The sequence below is a fragment of the Platalea leucorodia genome (assembly GCF_965183815.1).
Source record: "Platalea leucorodia genome assembly, chromosome: 5".
NCBI lineage: Eukaryota > Metazoa > Chordata > Aves > Pelecaniformes > Threskiornithidae > Platalea > Platalea leucorodia.
Window position 1 is genome coordinate 74,264,172 of NC_138827.1, and position 25,784 is coordinate 74,289,955.

Sequence of the window (25,784 nt, forward strand, 5' to 3'; positions counted from 1 at the left end):
GATGGTTTTCTTTTCACTGTTTTTTCTCTATCCAGGTCTTTTGAAGTAAACTGAGTTTCTGAAACTTAGCTCAAAGTCTGTTCTATATTATAAGGAAGCACTAAAACATAATTGAATAGCTTTTTATGTATTGTGTAAAAATTGTTCCCAAAAGAGGCAATTTTGGCACGAAAAGAAGTTGCAAGCGTATTCGATACCTGATGGTAGGCTTCATATTTGCTTTTTTTTAAAGGAAGGAAGAGTATCTTCTGAAGATTATAAAGAAACAAATTTAATGAGGTTGAGTCTCCAGCATGGCTAGTGTTATGGCCTGTCCAGTGTTACTGTTGTGAAGTCTTGTAGCACAGTTTATATCGACAGATTCTTCACTTAAACAGTTTCTGTGGAAGTGCAAATTACATGACTTGATAACGTGACAAGGAGAAAAATTTCTTATTGCCTCTTAAGAATCCTCTTAAAGCCCTATCACATTTCCTTCCTGGATGCTCACCAGGCTGTGGTATTTTGACTTCTGCCTGAGCAGTGGTGTTCTTAGATTAACTGGGAATCCTAAGTGGAGTCTGGCTCTGTACTCATCATTTAAAATATCAAAGTATAAGTGTTGGTTTTAAAATTCTTTTATCGACAGAGTGGTTTTATAGATCCCCTTTTAGTAGAAAATTTTAATATCTGCTATGCCTATTAAGTGAATTTTTTCAGTGTATGGTGGAAATAACTTTGGGAAGCTTTTTCATTTGCACTGCATTTGCATTAGTCATTTTATACAAAAGCTTATGAAAAGGTATGGCTGTAACTGATGGCTGGATTTTATTGAGAAAGCTATCCTATACATAAAAAAGAGAGCTTTAAAAAAACCTTCTAGTAGAAGTAAAGAATTCTAGCGAACTTTGGACTGTGCGCACATTATATAAGTCTTTGACTCAGTGTTATTCGTGTTGAATAAGCTTCACTGAGTATTTTAGTGAATCCAGCAATTAAATAGTCTCCCAACATTGTTACAACCTAGCTCTTTTGTATAAGAGTTCTGTAGTAATATGTTGTAATGAGACCATTCTAAACTGACTTTGTATGAAGTTAGAGCTTCTGTGTAGGAAAGGATACAATTCGGAGTAAAAATGCACCTAGCAGAAATCATAAAAAGAGGATCAGTCTGCCTTCAAGTTAAGTAAAGCTGTATTATTCACCCGCAATGTTAGCATCACCTCAGGCTTGCTCAGGCTGAGTAAATGAACTGTTCTTTAAATGATAGCCTTTCTTAAGAATCATTGAAGTTGCTGGAAATCCTGCGTATGTAGAAAAAGCAGAATGTTCATTGGTCCTAAATGATATGATTGCGTATGTCAGGAAGTCTAATCCGTATGACTCTAAACAATGCACGAAACCTTTTAATTATGCCAGGTCCTGTATCACAAAACTCTTATCAATGTGTGCTTGAGGTGTGAAAAATTTGTCAGTAGGCAGCACTGCTGTGCTTCTAAAACATATGATGTAGACGCAGATGATAATTAATCTGCAGGCAGAAAAATCTTCATTCAGTCTGTAGCATAACCTGTGTCTATATTAGTGGCAAAGTACCAGGCGAAGCTTGGGCTGGAGCCTAGGTTTTACTTCAGATGCTGGGTAGAGTTTTTTCTGAGCTGTAACTTTTAAAGCCTGCTAGAGACCATTAATTACTCATCCCAGCATGTGGCAGTCACATCAAGTGAAATCCCCCTGCAGGAACTGTATTCACCAAACTATTTGATACTGCCTTGCATGAAGTTGTAGACATGGTCTCTTCATTTTTTTTCAGGAGACTATATCTTATTGTGGCTCTGAAGAAGAGACAGGGATTCTGTGCTGCTAATTATTAAACAAGAGTATAGTAGGCTGCTTAGTTGTCATGCCTTGTTCTATATAGCATTGAACCAATCCACACAAATAAGGCTGAGACAGATGCAGCCACATGGGACAAAATTTGCAGTACAGTGGCAGTACACAGAAGATATACTTAATGCTCCTGTTAAGTGCCACAGTATTAGCCTAATTTCCTTAGCAGACTTGTGACTGTGGTTCTGCAAATTCCTGTGGACTGATGGTTTTGTTGTTCCTCTGTAGCAAATGCTGGAGAAGATAATCACTCGATTAAGTGTCATTAACTGATTTTTGCCTTTTGAGCAGTCTTTCTCTACTGGTTGCTACTGATTTTCCTTCCTTTTTTAAATATATTAAAATACATTTCCTGCTAATTACTTTTCCAAGAGAAATATGGGGTTTTGTTTCTAACTTCTTGGATTACATAATTAGGAATGTACAAAAGAAGAAAGACCTAAGTCCTTTTTTTTTTTTTTTTTTTAAAAAAAAAAAAGAAAAAAAGGGAAAAAAAAAAGAAAAAATAATTTTAAGTCAGGTTTGGATTATTATTATGGTAACAACCTTTTTTCTTTCACTGTGGAAGTAGCAGCCAGTGTAGAGAGCATCAAACCAGTTCCTTGTCTCCAGGATGATCAGTTTTTAGTGGCTTTATGTTTGTGTAATGGAAGTAGAATGTTTAGTTTTTGAAGACTGGACAAGATTTTGAAAAGCATTGTAAGTGCATGTTTTCTTACTTTTATAGTTCTAAATGTCTTTAAAAATAGGTTGTCTCTTGCAGAAAAGAAACCAGTAGCAGGTAAGCAAAACTTTTCTTAATTCTATTGTGTGACGTTTTGTACAGGGGAAGACTGAAATAGTGCCCTCTGTTAGCACAACTGCTTTTATACCAGTGTGTTAGGCTCATAGTATTTGGGAATGTTCACGTTTTTATGGGAGGGAAATAAAGTGATGACGTAGGGTTTTTTTCCTTGAACTCTACTTTATCTTCTGTAATCAAGACGCTATAAAATTACTATACTGACTTCTTTTGACTTATGTTCTTTCTCTTTCTTTCTGCACAAGCACTCCTATTTGGACAGGGAAACCTCCCTTCTTCTGAGAAACATTGCAGGAAAGCCTTCTCATTTGCTGACCAAGGTGATGCTTCTTCTTTCCACCTGTATGTGACTATTTCTATGTAGAAAGAATGCTTTTGGTGTGTGCTATGCTCCTCCCACCCCTGCCCTTTCCAGGAACTTGTGCATTTACTTACATGATTTTCCTGATTGTCCAAGGTGCTTTTAAAGGCTGAATTTTATTGTTGGGTTCTGCAGATTTATCAAAGTGCTCAAGTTCTTGGCAAATACTTAATAGCCATGTCAGCAGGTAAAATGCTTTAGCTGAAAAGGAAATGTACTGAGCTAGAAGTTCTTTTGTTCCTATTCCCATTCACTAGTTTAAAAACATAAAGATCACAACTGTGGAAAATGTGTGGGAGTATTCAGTATTGTTAAAAGGCAGTAGTATCCTTAAAATAAGTTCACTTGCTGTATTGAAGATAAGCTGTAGTAAGTAATGGGATTGGTTTTTTTTTTTTTTTTTAACATTTTAAATGCTGTCTTAATATAATGTGGGGAGAAATCCTAGTGAGACAGTGGTCTAATGAGCCAAGTATGTACAAATCCTGATGATAAATTAATTTTCTTTACAGAAAAGAGGTCGGTAATGTATTAAGAGAGCACAAATTGCCGTTCACTTTCTGTGGTTCAGTTTGTTAAGAATTACATTTTCTATACATACTTTCTTTTGAAACTAGAGTAGGAGGGATGGAGCAAGCTATAAATCTCCTTGATGAAAAAACAAGCTGGGATGAAGAACGTGCTGCTTCACATTGTTGAGAAAACTTTGAATGTTCAGTAGCTGAGGTATCAGATAAGTCTGATGCTACTGCCTACTGCAAACCACTTCTTGGGTTATTTTTCAAAAAACGGCACTCTAGAGGAGAAATCTCAGGCAAGCCTGAAGTGACAAAATGTCCCTTGGTGACTTCAAAACAATAAGGATAATGTTTGCTGTACATAAGTAGTCTGTGTTTTCCAATAAAAGTTTAGAACTAGTTTACTGCTTTTTCTTAAATACCTTAACATTCTTCTTAAAATGCTCATCATGCATCTTGGCAACAAATTTTCAGGCTGTCTTCTAGAGGAGTATAAAGAGCCAAACCCAAGTAATTTTCTGCTCTTGTGATTGTTTTGCTTAAAATTTAGGTCCATACCTCTTTCCTTTCCCCCCGTCAGCTCCTTGCCCCCGCACCCCCAACAAAGCAAACAGCCACCAAACCAGCAAACCTTGCTTAATTGCAAATAGATTAACAACGGCTGTGGCAAAAACAGAAACCATCATTTTCTCTCTTTCATCTCCATGTGTTTTCATATCCTACCTTCTGGTTATTTATATATGGGATGAGTGTTGGTTAGCATATGGAACTTCAATTAAAAAAAAAAAAAAAAAGCGTAAAATATTAAGTCCATTGTGTCATATGACCACAAACTACTTCGTATCAGTGATTCTAACAGACTTCTGAAGTTAAATGTTTGGATTTATAAATCTTTGTCTTGGCGTATTAGACTTTGTAGCCCTTTTGAGTCAGGTGCTTATGGTGAGCTTGCTGATGTTCTGAGGATAATGTTTATTGTTAGCTCAGCTTAGGACTGTCTCAGTACCACTGTGCCCTCTACTTCTGACTACTGAGCACACACTCCTGGTGTGGATACTTACTGGTTCTCCTCTGACCTCCTGCAGAGGGAAATATCTGTAGTAAAGTGATGAAATGGAAGTCCGCTTCACTGCTTAGATCTCTTCAGCTTGCTGTAACATTAGATAAGCCCCAGTATGAGAGAAGCAGTCCCAAGAAATGGGGCCTTTCCTTGCAATTGTAGCAAGGTGTTAGGTCAGTTAACTGTAGGATAATGTTGCAGCTCTATGCTGGTGTCTCTGGTGTGTCAACTGTTTCTTATTGTCTTATTGTTTCTTGTGTTCTTCTCCTTCTTTGATCTGTCTACTTCTTATATTGAGACTAGAGACACCTTGGGGGAATGATAATATCATTTTTGTCCTCTGGTAGTATAACTAATTGTAAAAATTCTAGTCACGGACTAGATTCCTTTTGCATTACAACCATGCACAAATACAGTTCCTGTCACATTGTAGGGCAGATCTCAGCACAGAAACGGATCTATTCACTGTGGTGGTCTCTTAATGTTTAAATGTAGCTCTGTGTGTTATTGTTCACACAGTGTTCAAGCCCCTTTTTTTGAAAACAGAAAGAAATGAAAGCATATCAGTGAAGTAAGTTATTGACTATTGAAAATAAAGCAATGTATCTTTAATGTCAGATCTGCAAGCTTGTTTCTCTATGGGGTTGGAATTAAGCCATCAAATGAATACTGAAAACTGAGCTTGTGGCTGTGAAATATTAGAGCACATGCAAATAATTTTGAGAGAGTACTCAGGGCTCAAATAAATCCCAGTTTAGGACATGAAAATAGGAAATAGAAATGTAACACGCTGGATTTTGAAGTTACCATTTCTTCTACCATTCTGATGCACGTGAAGCTGAAACTACATTCAGAAAGCCAGATGATGGTGATTTAATGATGTAATGCTTCAGATATGTATGTCAGCATCTGGAGAAAAAGAATCATGTTATGCCTTCTCTTCTGAAGTATCTAGTACTGCATTCTTCTTTTCTTGTTGACCTGAAAGGCAAATATTCTTCTTATGTATGTTGATTCCCTTAGTTTGTACATTTTGGTTACTACACACTGTAATCCCTTCAGACCTTTGAATAAATCAGTTGTGAAGTTGGCTTCATGCATCTTAGGTCAATCTGATTCAGATGTCCTTAATCTTGAATGAAGCATCTGTTTTAGATTTTTTTTTTAATGCAGTTTAAAAATATAGCAATTGATTGCTAAGCTGCAAAGGATGTAAGCGTGATTTGAAAACTCCAGCCTCCTACAGCCAGTTTTTGAGGAAGTTGTGATGGCCACAGCTGGAAACTACAAAAAGGATGTGGGTGGTTAGTAGCAGGGTTTTGTGCAACGCTGAAAATTATGATATAAAATTTTTATTCAACAAGCTGCTTTGTACTAATCCGCTGGGATTATTGTGATGTTACTGTGTAGTTTTAATGTCACCTTTGTCTTGGAATGCATTATAATAAGCTGTTGTGGATACATTGTTAGACAAACAGCCTGTGTTCTCAAATCTGTATTTCTGCCCTGTTCTGCCTATCAGTCGAGCTTTTCGTCCAGCTAAAACTCATTACCAGTCAGTCCTAGTGCTTCATCTGTTATGTTGTAGTCTTCTTTCTACTCTCAGACTTCCTTATCATGGTTTTGAAGGCCTATTCTCCCTCCTGTTTTTTTTTCTCCCCCCCCCCCCAGCTTTTTCCTGGTGCCATATCTAGTACCTCTTCTCCTATAATTTTTTGCCTTAGATAGCCCCAGTGAGAAGCCTGGCCTAGAGCTATTACAAGACAGGTCCTCTTCAGAGGCAAGCGGGAAGATAATCTAGTGCAGATAGATGCTTTAAGGAATAAAGAGCCAGTGAAATTCCTTGCAAATGCATTTTGGTTTTTTTGGTCTTCAACGCTACTAGCTTTGTCAAACCTGAGTATTCTTTCAGGGGGACAGCAGACTGTATATCCCTACTGAATCAGATTCTATTCTGCCATACCTTCAAAATGGCACAAAGTCTAGTTGGAGGCCATGAACCAGTGGTGCACCACAGAGGTCAGTACTGGGTCCAGTACTTTACATCATCTTCATTAATGATCTGGATGGTGGGACAAACGCTAACCCTAATTTCTGGCTTAAGCTTGGACTAAGTCACCCACTTCTGACGCACACCTAAAACTACTCCTCAGCACTGATCTCTTTGCTTCAGCTTGCCTCTGGCTGCCCAATTCCAGCGGCACTCCAATGGCCCCTCTATGCGTTCTCTTTTGCTCAGCCCTAACCCTCTAGACAAGCTAACCCTCCCAGACAAGCTGTTGATCTATGGGCTGGATAAGCAGACAGTGATGTGGACTGAAAACTGGCTGAATGGCCAGGCCCAGAGGGTGATGATCAGTGGTACCAAGTCTTGTTGGAGGGCAGTAACTAGCGGTGTACCCCAGGGGTCAATACTGGGTCCAGTCCTCTTTAACATCTTCATTACTGATCTGGATGATGGGGCAGAGTGTGCCCTCAGCAAGTTTGCTGATGACACCAAACTGGGAGGGGTGGCTGCGATGCCAGAGGGTCATGCTGCCATCCAGAGGGACCTTGACAGGCTGGAGAAATGGGCTGACAGGAACCTTGCAAAGTTCAGCAGAGGGAAGTGTGAAGTTCTGCACCTGGGGAGGAACAACCCCGTGTACCAGTCCTGCTGGGGACCACCCAGCTGGAAAGCAGCTTGCCAGAAGAGGACCTGGCGGTCCTGGTGAACACCAAGTTGACCACGAACCCTTGCGGCAAAGGTGGCTAATGGTATCTCGGGCTGCATTGGGAGGAGTGTTGCTACCAGGTGGGTGGAGGTGATCCTTCCCTTCAGCACTGGTGAGGCCCCACCTGGAGTACTGTTTCCAGTTCTGGGGTCCCCAGTACAAGAGAGACAGGGAGTTACTGAAGAGAGTCCAGCAAAGGACCACAAAGATAATGAAGGGACTGGAACATCTCTCCTGTGAGGAGAGGCTGAGAGAGCTGGGACTGTTCCGCCTGGCAAAGAGAAGGCTCAGGGGGATCTCAAAAATGTGTACAAATATCTGAAGGAAGGGTGTAAAGAGGACGAGATGGAGCCAGGCTTCTTTTCAGTGGTGCCCAGTGACAGGACCAGAGGCGATGGGCACAAACTGAAACACAGGAGGTTCCCTCTGAACATCAGGAAACAATTATTTACTGGAGGGTCTGAGCACTGGTACAAGTTGCCCAGGGACTTTGTGGAGTCTCCACCCTTGGAGATACTCCAAAGCCATCTGGACACGGTCCTCAGCAGCTGGCTGTAGGTGGCTCTGCTTGAGCAGGGGAGTTCAGCAAGATGACCTCAGCCATTCTGTAAAAATTGGGGAAAACAGGTTCCCAGAGACAGGGACATCCACACTTTTTTGATATGAACAAACTTAACTTTCGCTTTTCATCATCCTTTGAGGTAGCTGAGGTACTGGGTTTGCATCCTGTCTTCCTCAGCTTCACTTTGCGATAGACAGTAGCATCGCAGTTTTCTTCCCAACCAGTTGGTTTAATGATATTACAAGCAAATAAAATTCTGATCTTGTTAAAGTTGTGTAGTGGTTCTCCTTAATAAGAAGTAGCACTGCCAGGTTTGTCTTTGAAAATTCCTTTGCATCACATTTCTAGCATTAACACTTTGCTGAATAGTATATGTTGTTGAAGTATGGCCCAAGATTGTTGGGGAGAGTGTGAAAAGCTTAAGTACTGGATAATTTTGATCAAGCACAAGGGAGGTTCTGGAGAAATTCATAGATGCCATTATGCATTTAAGCTCATAAGCAACTGCCATCTATCTCTTGGCCTTCCTTCTTTGCCCTAATAGACTGCGGGGGAAAAGATCCCTTCTGTAGAAACTTGTGACAAGGACCAGTGTGACTCTGAGATGCATTTAAAATGTAACTGTTGCTTTCCAGTTTCCATTCAGAAGCCATCTTCTGTGTTGGAGTTAGGCTTCTAATACCAAAAAGTTTGTGAATGGTGCACAGAAGTAGAACAAAGGAAAAACTACTATCCCAGTGTAGTGGTAACACACTATCCCAGTGTAGTGTCATCATAATATTTAACAACTTTTCAGGTGAATAATTCTGAGACACAACCCCCAAAACAATACTACTGCTTTACATGCATTGCCATATTAACATAATACATTACGGTGACAATAAGTCAGGAATGTGCCAAAGGTCTAGAAAACTCAATATAAAGTTGGGAAGGAAGAAGGAGGAAATGTGGGATGAGTCTACAATAGGGAGGATGGACCCCTCACCAGGAAAATGGCTGCTGTACACACATTTAGTGAGCTTTGAAAGAGAGTAATGTCTTGTTTCCCTTTCTGCTTTACTCAGATATAGGTTGTTCTGGGTTATTTTGAGAAGAAATGCAATAAAGGTATGTTTTGAGAATGGTCAGGAACTACTACTGTAAACACAAGTTCACTGTTTGTAAATGGGCTGTGCCACTATTGCCACACATTGGTTTTTAGGGTAGAGGTCTTCTGCCTGTTGTAATGAGTTTATCAAGAAACACAGAAGAACTGCTGTTAATATTCACTCATTTGGCTTTCCCCTTCCAATGCTGATCATATACACACTTGCTCTAGTGTTCCTTTTTTTTTTTTTTTTTTTTTTTTTTTTTTTTTTTTTAAATAATAAATGAATTCAACCAAGAGAAAACACTTCACTAATGTGATTAATGGTCTGATTGACACATGGGGCTAATAAAAATGTCTTGAAGTTTTGGGGAATTAGGTATAAATTGAGATGTTAATATGGTGTTCTCAGGCAACAGGAACCTCTGTTTCAATAAAAAATCTGCAGGAAGAAGAGTCCTTGAGGCTAGGCTGCAGCTGGGAAAATAAACAGTGAATACCTAGTCCTTCAGAAGTCAATGCTACTTGTGTATTTAGTTATCGTCTTATCTGCATTCAAAGAAAGACTTCAGAGAAAAATTTCAAATATTAAACATAAATTTCTTCTTTTATGCATCTTGTGATCTGTGTATCTACCCTGCTAACTTAAGTGATATGTGGACTTTGTTACTTACCTCTTATCATTTAATTACTAGCTTTCCTAAATACTGTAACCCTTTTAAGTGATTTCTGGCCCCCCCCCTTTTTTTCCATTCTGCCTGTGATCTCTGTAAAAGGGATCCGTTAATGACACTTCAAAAATGTACAATGAAACAAAAAATAAAACCCTAACCTAGAAGTGTGAGGCATAAAGTTATCTGAGCAAGGTCAGCTCTCATAGCACACATCTTGCATATTTATAGCCATATTTATAACCCATATAAAACACAGCTGGAATATCTTTAACTGCACATTTAATTGGAAACTGGGGCAGGAGGCTGTGATTGTCATTTTATTAAGGAAATCTTAACTTTAGATCTTTCGGGGTTATTCTTTCCAATATTCCAATATAGGCTGAAATTATTGAAAACTGAGTTCTGGTATAAAAATAAAAAGAAAAAGTCATTAATTTAAGACCATTGCATTACAGATCTGTACTCTTTCAATTTTACTTCGCAACATGTTAGGTTATTTTGGATGAACAAGTTCTTAACATTAGTATGTTGCCAAGCATTCTTTAAATCAGGTGTGATGTTTTCCATAACGAAAAGTAATCTCAGCTCAAAGCTTCAAAGTGCAAGTGTAACAATACTCGGGAAGTCGTTCCATTAAAGTAAGGGATTTATGTTGCAATTTTACAGTGATGTGTATTGCTACTCAAAGAGAATATCCTTTTCCTGTCAGAGGTGGAAATGACACTGTGTGTTGTGGTTTATGCAGTGGGTATATGTATGTATCTCCTTTATGCTTTTGCATAGCACGTATGTGACCATAAAGGCAGTCTTAGCAAGGAGTGGGTTCTGCTGAATCTTTCTGCTGTGTTAGTTTTCAACTAGATCGGCTCCCTGACTGAATTGTCTGTGTGGCCACGGCAACACTATGGCTGCTACAACCGAGGAGTAATGCTGTGCAAGGGAGGCAGGTGTATCAGCCATTTCAGGGATTTACATTGGTATATACCACTTGTGAAACCGTGACCTAGGCAGCAGTCCTGCCATTTATGTGCGTGTTTATGATCCTTTGGCAACCTAACTCACATCACTATTACTAGCAGGATTTCCTAGCAAAGGAGAAATAAATACCTAAGTTAGATGTGATTGGACTGTATGTCCTGGCCTTGTTAGTTTGTGGTGTTGAATAGTTTACAGCTGCAGTCAGGTATTTTTGCCACTTGTCACCTTTCTCTGTGTGCAATGAAAGATGTTGTTAGCTTAGTACCAGCTGATGGATTGCGCAGGCTTCCTCCCATTGCGGAGTTGTCTTGGTTCCATGTATGGGTGAGGAGAGAGCCTATGTTTGTGCCTGAGGGCAGTTTTGGGGTGGCTTCGATGAGGAAGGGATGTGGATGGCTCTTTTCTTGGGCCGTTAGGAGAGAAACAGAATAAATTGTTGTGAGTTTTGGGGAATTCTGTAGTTACTAAATTATTTTATTAAGTAATCAAAATAGATAGATCCTCCTCCTGCTCCAGTGAAACATCGTTTGTCACATCAGTAATGATGCAACAGTGGCCTGACCACGAACTATAAAGTAAAACTTTAATAGTGTAAAATCCTGGGCTACTATGTGCTTTCAGAAATTTCTAATTTCTGCCTTCTTTTCCTCTGTGCATTTCCAGTAAGTAGATTCAGACCTCTTTTTATAATTTGTTGCTGGTTGAAACCCGTTCTTATTTTTATAATCGTAATTCTGGGGTTTTGTTTAAATATAAACTGACTTTGTTAAACTCTAGTAAAGTATAAGAAATCCTGATCTCTGGACCCACATTAAAATCGAGTGGGAAGTTAAAAGTAATTGATAGGTGTTAAAATAGTAAATCCTCAAAATCTTTTTTGGTCTACGTATTTATTTATTTTTAAAGACATTTTAGGGAATGATGGATTATAAACTTTGAGATCAACAAAGACATTTTAGCTGTGTTGGCGCCTGTATATGGGAGGCCCCCAGCTGATTCCTTGTTGCTTGCTCTCTTGTTGCTGTCTGTGCCTGCGTGCTGTGGCTGTAAAGTGCTCCTGCTGGGGTTTGTATGGATGGTTGCATTGCACAGGTGTACAGTGAAATGGAGTGGAAAATTGTGCTGCTTGACTTTAGGGAAGGCCAAAACCAAACGTGCTGTCAACCTTTGTACAGCAATAAAGGTTTATGGTTGGGTTAATGAGCAGTTTTTTTAAACCATAAATTACAGTTTCTCCATATGTATGATAAAATAAAAGAAGTCTTTTGCTCTTGCTGATTTCATAATGCACAGGTGCGTAGCATCGCTTTCAGAAACTTACAAGTATTTCAAGCCTTTTTTTATAGTAATATATTTCTACAGATGGAAATAGTTAATGTTAAGGAAGAATATTTTAGAATTCTAAGTGTTTTACATTTAAATGAGTCTAGGTATCATGGCACTGTTTGTTTTTAATAGGATGCTAATCTGATTTAACCTTTCTAAACTACATGACACCATCGTTATGGTGAATAAAAAGCCATAGTTCCCTGTAGACTTAATAAAAACCTATGTTCCTAGGTAATTGAGTTCCCAGATAATGTTTCAAGCTCACATTATTTATGCTCGTGTCAACTTACTCGTTCATTTTATTGAAAAGAATTATGTTTCTCCCAAGGCAGCCTATTGTCCTGTCTAGCTGATGTTTTTTTCCGGTGCATAGTATGGTCACAGGTGTGAGGGAGCAAAAGCTGTTAAGTAAGAGTACAATAAGTAGCATAGGGAATACCCTTTAGCAGTTGACAGGAATATTAGTAATTCACTGAGAAGTGGAAAACTTAAACTCTATGGATTTCAGGATAGCTGAATCTTGTCTTTTACAAGAAAAGCAACCATCTAAACACATGGTAAAGAAACCACGAATTACCTTCATACAAGAAAGCAATGCAGAACTAAATGTCTCTGGCGTGCAGAGTGTTGTTGTGATGGGCTGTGCTACTTTTGATCTGAGAAAAATCTTACTTGTTCTTTTCTAAGGACATTGAATATTTTGGAGGGGATTTGTTTGTTTATTGTTCTAGAGATTTTTTTAATAATTATGATGCTTTTAGATATTAACCACAATGAACATCCACAATTTAAGATTTCTAAAATCTGAAACCTGCATATGACATCTTAAAAAGAGTGGTTGCTTGTTTAGCTGCATATTTCAAATCCACTTCCAACAGAAATATCAATAATCTCCAGAAATTAAAAAACAGTATTGCTAGTCTTACAATATACAGATTTCTTTAGCATCAGCAGATAGATTTAAATTATCTGAATTTTTAATGCGTTTCCAGTTGCAACAAAAATAGATTACTTAGAAGAGCATCAAAGAAAAGAATGTGTGTTTGCTTTATGTGTCTTAAAATACTTAAAGCGAGGAGAAATACCGCCTGGATTTAGTAAAGATAAAGGGAGTGTTCAAGCTACTTACGGCAAATGGATTTAATAGTTTAAAATCTTCCCAACTAATGCACATAGTGTGGAATCCTATTTATAGGATTTGTTTTCCATACTTTCTGTGGGCTGTTAAATTCTGCTATTTCTCAGCACGCTATTTATGTTTTATGCTGATCAACCAAAAATCTATTGGGTGTACTCAATTGTACACTCTTGTTGAATATGTATTGTCCAAATCTATGACTGGAAATATATGATATGATATGCTAAAATACTTGATAGCAATATACAAGGCTACTTACAGTATGGAAGAACAGAGAAATGCCAAATGTGTCTATACAAAATATATACCGCCAGTATGTTCTTTTGGAGATAATGGCAGTTGTATTTCTAGATGTTAGATAGATAGATAGATAGATATAGTAACACTTTTTGTAATAAAAGATAATAGTCTTCATCATCACTAAGAAATAGTTGAGGATTTATAGGTGGGTAAGCATTTCAGTTCATGTTTTAAAACATGGTAGCCTCAAAATTAAATCCAGTAAAACTGGACTGAAGTTTGTGTTAACTGGAATTCTGTGTGTTGTCTCCTTCTAGGAGGAACAGGCTGCTAAACTCAAAGCTGAGAAGATTAGAGTTGCATTAGAGAAGATTAAGGAGGCACAAGTGAAAAAGGTAACTTGTTTATACTGGTCTGAAAGATACCTATTCACCTGGAAAATGCAGGCAAAATTCTTCTTATTTGTGTCTATTACCCTTAAGTTGCCCTAAATAAAATAGGAACAGTGTAGTGTTCTGATCTTGAGTGATAATGTACTTTCTCATCTAGACTGGACCTAATGAAGAAAATTTTAGCATATAGAATAACATTATGTTTTTCTTAAGGAATAGCTTATTTTCCAGCTAGTGCACATTGAGAAGACTGTCAACTTCCTCCCAGAGCTGAAATGAAGGTCCAGCCTCCTGAGGTTGTTTTTGTATATTAAGCAGTCACACATTTAAAATTTGGGTCTGTTTTCTTTACAGACCCCTTCCCATTATGCATAGCAGGATTTTCCAGGGATAAATGAAATAGAAGCATTCCAGACTACAAACAGGGGTTACCAAGTGGAGAACGTCTACTGACATTACTTGATGCACTATCAAAGAATATAAAGTGTTCCCTTGAAATTTAGTATTCTTATTTTACGTTTGGAGTTTTTCAGTTGCTTAAAATGCCTTTTACATTTAGTGTTTATATATCAAAAAGCTGAAAACCTGTCCTGGCTGGAAGATGGGCATTAACAAGCCAACCAGTGTATTACAACCAGTATGTTTTAACTTTTCCATCTGAACAAAGTATAAAAAAGGTAGCATAATGATTGGCAAGAAGAATCTATTGTCTTAAGTTTTTTGATTGGTTAAAAAAATGGCTGCATTTTTCTTTCTGGACAGTGACCTTTTTAAAGTGCCTATGAAAAGCCATTGTGTTTTAACAGCAGATTTCTTTCGCACTAATGATTGATACTCCCCAGAAAAAGAAGATTAATATAGGAATATTGTTTACATAATAAGCATTTTTAGAAAATATGGAGGAAGCGGGCAGAAAGCTTGAATTGCAAATCTGAAAAATTCTGATTCTATGTAAGGTTGCACAGAACTCTATGTTTGTTCCACCTAGATATGCGAGAAGAATTGTCACAAAGACTTTTTTTTAATCAGAACAGGACAGTTTGGCAGGAGATATTTTTTTTCCTTCTTAACACAGAGCTAAAGCCCATTGTCACTGTATTGGGAAGACCTTTATATTTACTGTCTTTTACTCAAGGAGAACAGTATCTGGTTAAGTGTCAGTGATACAAACATCTAACCATCCTTTATGGCTTTTTACATTTTGAGGGAGTGTTTTGATTGAACTTAATATTTTATGCTATTGTATCAAAATGTTAGAAAAAGAAACAAGATCTTAAAAAACATGTTTTTATTTGAAATGTGGGAAATTAATTCTTCATCTTGTTTTCCTAATTTTCCTGCTTATTAGTTGGTGATCAGAGTCCATATGTCTGATGACAGCTCAAAAACAATGATGGTGGATGAGAGGCAGACAGTGAGACAAGTATTAGACAATCTGATGGACAAATCGCATTGCGGTTACAGTTTAGACTGGTCATTGGTGGAAACCATCTCTGAATTGCAAATGGGTAAGTAATAATTATAAACATTTATAATTTGTATCTATTGATGTAATACTGGTCTCTATCAATGTGCTCAGAATGATTTAAATTCTTGTCTTCATAATGTTCATCATCCTGTTCATTCATGTAGCAAATGTTAGTGCGTGTAGTGAATGTTCATTCATGTAACAAAGCTCGTGAATGACGTTGTTTCAGAATGATCTGGAAATGTTTTCTTCTTTCATATTAAAAGCACATCTAAATTCTAAGGTGTGATGTAGGAATTTTACTAATGTCTAGTCACTGAGCCTCTTGGTTTTGGTGTGTTCCTCACAGAAGAAAGAGGTAAGGGATAAAAAACTTACCATGCATGTTCCTCTTGTGAATAATATTTTGTACTGATCCTAATAGCTCTTACTACAAAAAGCTGCCTACATTTTGTTTCTGTTAAATATTTTAATTAACTGGCAATATGCCACTAAAGGCAATTAAAGCTCCTTTGCACTGCATTGGACATACCACAATGTAAGTTGTTCATTTAGCCAAAGGATATAGCATTTGAATGGAAAGGAAGGGGAAAAATGATAGAAAACCAATATTGTTAGTCTCCATTATCAGAAGAATTACATCGAAGAGCTGTTAAGCACCTTACCCGTTGACTTAAGAAAAGCCCAGAACTGAACCCAAATATCTTGATTTCAAATTAAAATGCAAATTAATATTTCCTCTCTCCTTTGGTGAAACCTTTTCTATTTCAGACAGTGTAGCATGCTAACTTTGCTTATTGTTAAACAAAAAAGGCCATTGTAGGGTGACAAGGTATCCTTCGAATCTTCTACTTTTCATATGAAAAATAACATCTTAATAGGCTCAAAACTGTGAAATTTTAATAAATGAAATCTTAAAAGTTGCCCAATTTTGAAACCAGAAAGAATTTGCACAAATTCTATGTAAATCCAAATTAGGTATATAAAAATCAAAGGTGTAATTCTGTAACATTTTACCAATGAGAAGAGTATGGATAAATAACCTTATTAGTTCTGAAATAGTTTTATGTTTCTATCACTGAAAAATCTCTATATGTGTAGGTCACAGGATCCTGAACTCAGGGGTCTTTCCCATCCTAGATTTGCTTTCATAAGACACTTCCATTCACTGTGCAGCCTGGAAAGAATAAAGGAAAAAAATAATGGAAAAAATATTTTCAACTTCTGTTAGAAACAAAGAGCTGGGCTGCAGAGAGAAAGATAAACTGGTATTTGGCCAAATTAAGAGTGTGACTGAATTAAGATTATTTTGAAATGAAACCAGGGTTAACAAATCTCTCTTGTTGGGTGTTTTGCAAGTATATTCATGCCCTGCTGCATGGGCTCAGTGACATACTGGGAATGACAGAATTTGACTGCTGTATTGAAAGAGTTTCAAGCTAAAGAATAACATCTTTATAATTACAGAATTTTAAATTCAGGCTACAACGTGATAAACCTAAGAGAGATGCAAGAGGGTAGAATTCAGTTTCCTTTTTCATTTTGCAGTTTGGCTTTCCTGATCCTTGGTAGGGCAACTGTTAGATAGCTTTTGTAGATTTCACATATGTGTTTTTTTTAAAAGACAATCCAAAACGCAGCCTGTTTGATTCATATATTTATACTGGAACTTGAAAAAACAGATGAAAAAATGATTACAGCAAAGCCCTCATCCTATGTACTATTGTGTATTGTATTGTGTTGTTTTGCCAGTGGTTCATCTTTTGAAATGTTTTTTTTCTGGCAATGCCTATGTAAGAGGAAGGAGCTCCTTTATTATAATATTTTCCTTTAGTGAGACACAGACCACCTATGTACTTTTACAGTGTATTTTACCGTGTTTTCTTGTCAGTTGGTTGCTCATGAATTGTGCAATTCGATAAAATGCAGTGAAAGCTTTAAGCTAACAAACTGCAGAGAAAGACATGAGGCCTGCAGAGTTCCCGATTGTCTCTGCATTTTATGTGGTCTGCTTCAAATGTGTGTGGTTAACAAGTTTTTGAGGCGTATGATTAAGGTATGTGTACTTGAAGTAGAAGGCCACCTGTTACTATCTAATGGTTTAACCAGGGGCTTTATGTGTACTTTCAGAAGAACTCAGTGATATTATTTCCAGAATGGAGAATGAAATGCTTTGCCCAGTTTTACCCTGCAAGCTTGTAACAGAAACAACTCTGGAAGGTTTCTTTTGGTTGGGACAAAGGTTGTTTTCGTGTTGTTAGTTAGAGCAGAGTACATCTATGAAGTATCTGTGAGATACAATGTTTCCATTTTAGAGTATGTTTCATAATAGGAACATTGCATTATATGCAGTTTTACATACTGTAGGCACATACACACTCTGAATAAGTTTCATGTTTGAGTTGTTATTGTAGTAAGAGTTGATATGTTTTGAAAGCTATCCAGTTTCACTAATGAGGCTGCAGTGAGATTTAAGCTTTTGTATCACAGTCCTCTGAAGTTTTTTTGTTGTGTTCTTATGTTGGGTAACACTTTTTTTACTTTCTTGGAGGACAGTATTTCTGTGTTGCTGGTAGAGCTTGATGGAAGTTGTAACTCGAAAGCTTCTTAGAAAGATCTCACTGAGACCTCAGTAATGTTGTGTTGTCATCTCAAACCTTAATTTGTTCCCCGCAGATGTTGCATTCACTCTGCTTAGTATTCCTAATTACCAAAGGTGTTGAGATGTCATCTGTCATCTCAGTCTTCATTAGTGATAGCTCCTAGGTCTGGATGTGATCAGTGCTGTATAACCTCTGTAAAAATGGGTGTGGTGCAATTGATTTTGTGGAAAAAACCATGTTCTGCTTTCAGATGCAATTGAAAGGTCAAGCAAGTCCCAAAGGATTCTGAAAGAAATAGTTTGCTGAAATGCCACTGTGTGGCCTATTTGTGGGAACAAATTGCAGAAAGCAGGATTCTACTTCAGTGTCTTAGAAAGGAGGAGAAAATTGATCTAGTGGTTTCCCGAAGATGGGTTTTCAGATATTTCAGTACATTTTCCTCTTTTTTCTTCCTCTCTTCTCTTTTGCCTATTTTCAGTATCTTATACTAGTGATAACTATTTCACCGGAGAGTCAAAGCTCGGAGTTCTCAGAAGCCATTGTTGCTACATCATTTATTTAGCAGGATAGATTGTAAGAAATAGACAGTGTCAGTTTTCAGACTTCTGCAATACCCCCACTGTATTCTGCATTTCGGAAACATTTTGTTTTCTCTCTGATCGTTGTCTATTACTTTTTTTGATACTTTATGAGTGAGATAGTGATTGGGGATGTAGAAACAAATTTTGTGCTGAAAAAGCTGCCTAATAAATTCCTTCAGGGATTGTGTGGACCAGAGTACATATAAATGTGATAACCTTCTTATTTGTGCTCCTAACATTTGAAATGTCATTTGAATCTGCTGTGTTCATGTGGGATGGTAGGCTTTGTCAGCTAAAAGAAAGAAAAACTCTTCATATGTTGATGGAACTAGAAGCCTGAAGCGACGGAAGTGAGAGTGTTGAGTGACTGTATGTGTAAGATGAAACCCGGCACGTCTGAAAGTTGACTAAGTTCTTGTAGCTTCTTAGTGTAAACTTATTCCCCATTTTAGTAGACCTTGGACTCTATGTTCTCTGCGTATATGCCTTGTCTCCCAGGTATGACTACAGAGTAGTTTCTCTCACAAAATGTGACAGATTCAAATGTATTTGCTCTCTTGTTATTGCCGCAGAAAGGATCTTTGAAGATCATGAAAATTTAGTTGAAAATCTTCTGAACTGGACAAGAGATAGTCAAAACAAACTAATGTTTGTGGAACGTATAGAGAAATACGCACTTTTCAAGAATCCCCAGGTAAGCCTGAGATTCATGTTGAGTGTGTGTGTGCATGTCACATGCATGCCTGATTGCAGTTTCTTACTTCTTTTGGTAGTATTCATTTCTGTACTTCTATTTTCATGCTTGTGTATGTATTAAAATGCCAGGCAACTTTACATTTCGGCACAATGTACATCCACATTGTGGTTGGCACAAAATCAAGTCCCTAGCAGAAAGCCACGAGCTGAAGCAATCTGTCTGCTAATTTGTTTGTGGGTAATTTTAATGGAGATGAAGGCAAGCAGTTTCATGGCATTTACACCAATACTTAGTGCTGTTCAAATGTAAATATGTAAGAAAGGTGTTGACAGATATTGCTAATAGTAATACCTCTCTACTGTGCATTCTTAAGTTGCTGGCAAGAAGGGGAAGAGAAAAGCTAAGAGAATAGCTACTCCATGGTCAAATGGCAAGTGACGAGAAGAGAGCATGTGTCCCTCCTGGGACCTGCCTCTATTCACCTGTGTTTCCTGTTCCCCACCTAGGAAACCAAAGGCCCCTCTTCTCTCTCAAATGGCCTCGAAGGCCTCTCTTGTCTCGAATGGTAGCTACGGATTTGATATCTGGCAGCAGTTCATTATTGTAAGGGAGCAGAAGAAAAGAAACAGATAAGAAACAGAAAAGCAGAAGGTGGCTCTTTGAAGAATTTGAATTGAAAAGAACTGGATATAATATCACTTGATCTGTCTCCCTTTTGGGGTCATAGATTATTTTTATATCTGTATGGCATCTATGTGCTAATCTTTTGGATTTAAACTGAGTGTCAGTTTCCATGCTCATCCTTTTGAGACACCATCAGTGTACTTAATTTTTTTTTTTTTTTTTTTTTTTTAAAGCAAGAATTGAAAACCAGGTCTTATTCAAGCGCTTTGCGATGAGGCAGCAAAGCTAAATTCTTTTTAAAAGCATGTAGTTGATACATTTGCTATCAATACATATGGTAGATACTGTCAACAAGAATGAGGTACCAGCATAAAACCAATATTTCTCCTTGGTTTAAAACATGGAACTGGCTAAAGTGTGTGTATATTGTTTTTTTCCAGTATAAGAGTTAGGGATTAGGAAGAGGAAGATTTTCATTGTCCCAGTCCTTTCCAAGCTGAAGAAGAGTACAAAACTTCTTATTTAATAAGATACAGTACCTATGCATAGTTAGGTTCCTTTTAAGAAGACAAGGAGTATTTTGTAATTCTTTGTGAATAATAAAAAGTTTTATTCAGCAAAACTGTCAGGGCAAGGTGGAAAGAAGTACATTGCTTCTGTGTGTGCTTCTTTGAACACATAAATGATGGCAGTATGTAACAAGTTTAGAGATCTCTGGGGTTTTTTTATATTTTTATTGTGGGATTTTCAAGTTCATAGTATTTTTATTTCTGGGTGTGTTGTACCAGGCAGTTGTTTGTTTTGTGGAAAGCCAGGATGATGTTGTTTGAGGCTGTTACTTAAGATAAGAGTATGGACTGATTGATATTTCTGGAAAAGGTGGTTATAACTGAGTTCCAGGTATTATTCAGCAGTCTGACCGATAGTTTCAATTGGACTACAAAGTTTTGTTCAATTAATATATTATTCTTAGATAATAGGTGGGTGTTTTTAATGCTACAGAAAGGTAAATGAGAAATGTTATTTGGCTTGATTTCCGAATGCCTATAGAAATATTAAGCTTTCTCTTGTTACAGAACTACCTTCTGGGGAAGAAAGAAACCTCTGAGATGGCAGACAGAAATAAGGAGGTGCTGCTAGAGGTAAGACTGCCAAAACAAAAAGGCCATAGTGGTCATTTCGGAATTTGAAGCTAAACTCTAAAAGGTTGTGGTGATTGAAATTGACAGACGGAGCTGAACGTAATTCTGGAACAACTGTGAATGGAATGTGTTACATTTGAGATAAATGGCTATTTTGATGTTACCCTGTTTCAGACACGATCAGTTAATAAAAAGGTGCCTTTATTTTGTTTAATAACTAAAATTCCATACACAGTGATAATCAAAATGAGCTTACCTGTATCTGTGGCTAAAAACAGTCAAAATTTGCAGAACTGTCACCTGTTTTTTTGACCTGTGGTGGTAGAGATTTTTTTTACTAGTACTCTCCAAATGGTTATTCTCTACAAAATTCTATAGCATTGGTTCAGTGACTGGTCTATGTTAATATTTTAAATTTTGTTAATAAGCAAAGTAGTTAACAATTGTTTCAGTTACATTTCAAAATAAACCATCAAATATTAAATTTTAAAAATGAGTGACAAGAAAAGGCAGTAAATTAATATCGAACACATTAAATAGTTTACAGAGCTAAGGACAACAAAAAAAAAATGTGTGGAGCAAGTAAAGCAAACAGTAAACATAGCCTCCATAAGCTGAAAACTGAATGGTTTTGTGACGTTTTTGTAGAGATGTGCCCCATGCTGAAGTGTCATAGCTTCCACTTGATTTCCAGAATAATGATTATGATTTCAATAGTTGCACAAAAGTAAATAGTTTTGGTATTTAATTTTGGATTATACTTAATACAATTTAACTTATAAGTGGCATGTGCATGCTCTTAGTATATTATTAACAGGGGTTTTAATAAGTGGTCATGTGAATACTGTGGATCAAAAAGATGCTTGAAGCCATGACGTGCAGAGGGTTGTAATTCTATCTAATTCTTTCTGTCTTCTAGGATTACTCATAAATCTCTGTGCTGCATATTAATCTGGAGTGTATTTAAAGCATTTGTTGTCCTTTGTTAGCGCTTTATAAATAGGACCTTAACAGAAGTTGTAGTGTTGGCAGTTAGTAGCAACAAAGTACTCATGGAATGAATTATAGCTGTATCTGATAGATATGTAATTGGGTTTTGTGTATACTTAGACTTATGAGTCTACATCTATAAGGTGACCTTGTGACTTTAAAGCCAGGAGAGCCATTGGGGGATCTATTACTGATAAGCAGTGGTTAGAAGATCTTTACAGTAGCTGCTAATATTATTGTTGTCATTCTTGCACTGAGAAAATGCTAAGATCCCCTATTGTGTTTGTCTGAATTCCCTTATAGCTTCTACAATTAATCTCTAATTCATATTACTGCATAAAAAAAAGAGCTGTTCTTCTTATGTGTGCATTCCCGAGATAAAGAATTTCAGTCATTAAATTCTGTACGCTGTATACTGCATGCTGTATGTTCTGTCTCTTTCTCTCTTCCCAAACCACTGTGTTTATCGGCAGGAATGTTTCTGTGGAAGTTCTGTAACCGTGCCAGAGATTGAGGGAGTTTTGTGGCTGAAAGAGGATGGTAAGAAGTCTTGGAAGAAACGTTACTTTCTTCTTCGAGCTTCTGGAATCTATTATGTCCCTAAAGGGAAGGCAAAGGTATGCTATTGTAAAGCAATTCCCCTGAATTGTTTATTACTGCTAAATCATGCACGCAAGAGTCAGCCTAAAATTTTGACTTGGCTGTGCCTTGCTTAGTGCCACATACATTAATTAAAAGTGCAGCTTTATCATAGAAATATTGTGTAAATTACTGTGGTGTAATCACTCTTGATGTGAAGGGTGTAACCCCAAATTTAAAAATACAAGACGACAAGGGTCCGCTTTTTGAGTGAGCTCAGGGTTAGGTGTTCAAAAACGCTTGAGGAAGAATGACTGGTGGAGTTAAGAGGCTGTCTTTTCTCAAGCAGAATTCAGATGAAGGACCAAATTGCACTGCAAATGCCAATCATAAAATACCAGACCAGCTCCACAATTAGTCTGCATAATTTTATTGGTTTTAGTTAGTTGATATAAATGGGATTCTTTTCAGACCAATTTGTGCTATGTTTTTTGAAACTGGTAAGTATAATGCCATTTCTTCAGTGTCACTTACTGCTGTTCTGTGTGTACCAATAATGAAAAGTAAATAGAAAGCTGCTACAAATGCATTATAACTTCAAGGCTGAACTACTGTGAGTTCAAGTTGGCCATGAATTCGTAATTCTTGACAGCATCAACTGATCCCCACACAACTGGCAATGAACAGGAAATCTCTGTCGGCACGTTAGCTCCCTTTAGAGCTGAATACATCTCAGATGGTCTTTCCACAGCCTTTTGCTTCATTAAAACAATCTGTATGCATGATAGCCTGTTGAAATTCTGTGCGCTACAAGCACTGCTAAACATCATTAGAATTATACTCATGGTCCCTCTGGAATTTGGACACCTTGGTTATTACCAAGATGAAATGTAACCAGCAGCTGTAAAAAAGTTCCTGGTCAACCAATCCTGTTTACTTTCTCCTGATACCAATTCTGAATAAATGTTAGTAGTCTGGTGTAAAATGTTGTCAAAAGGTAAAATGCAGACAAAACACAAAAAAACAGACTGAATTTGAAAAAGGATATCCTGGTTAAAAATGAATGTCTGATGCAAGAGTTTATGCATGGTTGTGTCTCATTCTTGTATTGGTAGTTTTCAAATCAGATTGAAACTAATATTAGACCTTAACTAGACCTTATATTGGTATTGGATCTTAACACTAGACTGATTTTGTCAATGCGTGTGGTTTTTTAATAAAGATATTTTGTAAATTATTATTTTTGTATTTCATAGGTCTCACGGGATCTTGTGTGCTTTCTACAGCTAGATCATGTCAATGTTTACTATGGACAGGACTATCGGAACAAATACAAAGCACCCACAGACTATTGTTTAGTGCTAAAGGTAACTTGTTAATTGTTTTAAAAATTCTCATACTGAAAAGAGCAATTAAAGAGCTTGAAACATTTCCATACTAATCTTAGTCCCTTATAATAACTACACTTCCTAATTCTGAGCAAGAGCTGATTAACACAATATTAATCTTGGCAGAGATTATAGTTTAGAAAACACTTCCTATAGTAATATAACAATTGGAAAACTATGCCTGTCAGTTTTCTAGATTATTTTCATTCTGCACATGAGAAATCTAAATTGCCTTAAGTTACAGTGACAATGAGAAAGCTGTGTTTAACTGCATTTTCTGTGGAGTTGTAATGTGCCTTCTTGACAGAAAAACAGTAAAAAAATGAGAAAACGCCATGCAGGGACTAGTGCAGAGGGAAGAAATGGCTATGAATCACTTTGTTCCCCATTAAGCTGACAGATTTCCTCCTCCAGCCAGAAGGTCTGTATGGATTGTATGGTGGGGAAGGAAAAAAGATCATAGAGAGCAGCGTAAGAATGGCTTTACTGGATTCATCTAGCACTCTGGGTTTCTCTGACAGTGGACTATCTTTGTAAGCTGCTTACGGAAAAATTAGAATTACAGAACAGTCTTGTAGAGATACTTCCACACAATACTTTTTCAGCCTTTAGAAATTTAGGGAGTCAGGGAGTGGATCTTGGCTGTTCAATAGCCCTACGTGCATTCTTACTCTTCGAGTGTGTCCTGTCTCTCTTGGCATTCCAACAAACTTCTAGAATGCTGCAACAGTTAGGTACACCTTGTATGCTCTTTTACTTGTTCTGAGCCATCAGTTGCTTTCCATTTCATTTTCCTCTAGTTCTTGTCTAGGAAGTGAACAGTTAGTGAACAATTGTTGCCTGTTCTCCATGTTCCTCATGACTTTGTAAACATTTTCATATTACCCTGAATTGTCTTGCTTCCAGACTGGTGAGTCCCAATCTATTTAATTGTTCATCGTACTCTAAAACGTAACATTAAACTCTCTTCGTCCCTTTGGCAACTCTATACCTTACAACAATTCAGGTTCAGTGAGATAATACCCCTTGAAACGCTGTCTTCCAGAGTTGTGCAGAACTTGGTAGTAGAGAGTCAAGTCTACACATATTTTCCAACCTGAGGGAAAGGGGATGCTGTAAAGGAAGAAACTTCTGAGTATAAAGGACAGGTAGAAAGAACAAGTAGAAAAAAATGTTATGAAAGCAGTGACCTCATCTTAAACTGTGAGATTAATAACTTGAGTACTTGAAGTTATTTTAAATTGCATCAACTCATCTCCCAGTCTCTCTTGACTCCCACACAATGTTCAAAATGGTGTCTGCTCCTGCAAGATAGCTAGCTACAAATCTATTTTAAAACAAGTTTTCACAGTACATTCACAGCAAGTAAAGTGCCCTCGTGGGTTTGAAAATGGTGCAAGTAACAAGAGATGGTTATAGTTGCACTTACACTTTTCCTTTGACCTCTTACCTTCCCTGATTTGTAGCTCATGTGGTGTTGCATATGTCAGTATGTTAGAATGCTTAGGCGCCTGGAGTGTGTGGCTGCCTGTCCACTGTGAAAAAAGGATTTCATCTTCCATTAGACAGGGCAACATGTATTTGGGCCCACTGAGAGGTAGACACTGAATATCAAATATGGGACATGATATTAAGGGAGAAAGCATCCAGCTGAAACAGGAAGTATTTTCCATGTTCTTATAGGTCATTGGTGCAGTTAATTGAATGCAATTAAAAGCAAAAATGCCAGTGTTTGTAGGTATTTATAAATTCTTTGAAGTAAATTGATTTCTTCTGCTTACATGTGACTTTCTGTCCGCGTCATTTGGACAGGTTAATAGTGAATTATTTTTTCAGACTTGCTGTCCCCACAGAGTAAACTAGACTAAGTCTTACCTCAGTAGATTTTTTTTTTTTTTTTAAAAAGTATTGCCATTCTGAGCATAAATGAAGACATGAAAATGTTAAAGTCAAATTTTAATGTGTCTAAGTTGTCCCTTATTGGGTTA

The 25,784-nt window shown here is 37.2% G+C and overlaps 1 protein-coding gene across 1 annotated transcript in view; it reads left to right on the forward strand.

The window, feature by feature from the left end:
* RAPH1 (Ras association (RalGDS/AF-6) and pleckstrin homology domains 1) overlaps positions 1–25,784 on the forward strand; it is a gene marked incomplete at its 3' end in the record, with an annotated part of 95,009 nt that overhangs the window by 58,549 nt on the left and 10,676 nt on the right. Inside the window, 7 exon segments of the mRNA XM_082312590.1 lie at positions 2,917–2,991; positions 13,650–13,727; positions 15,073–15,232; positions 18,949–19,070; positions 20,774–20,839; positions 22,303–22,446; positions 23,665–23,775. Of these exon segments, the coding sequence (XP_082168716.1) occupies positions 2,917–2,991; positions 13,650–13,727; positions 15,073–15,232; positions 18,949–19,070; positions 20,774–20,839; positions 22,303–22,446; positions 23,665–23,775 (756 nt within the window).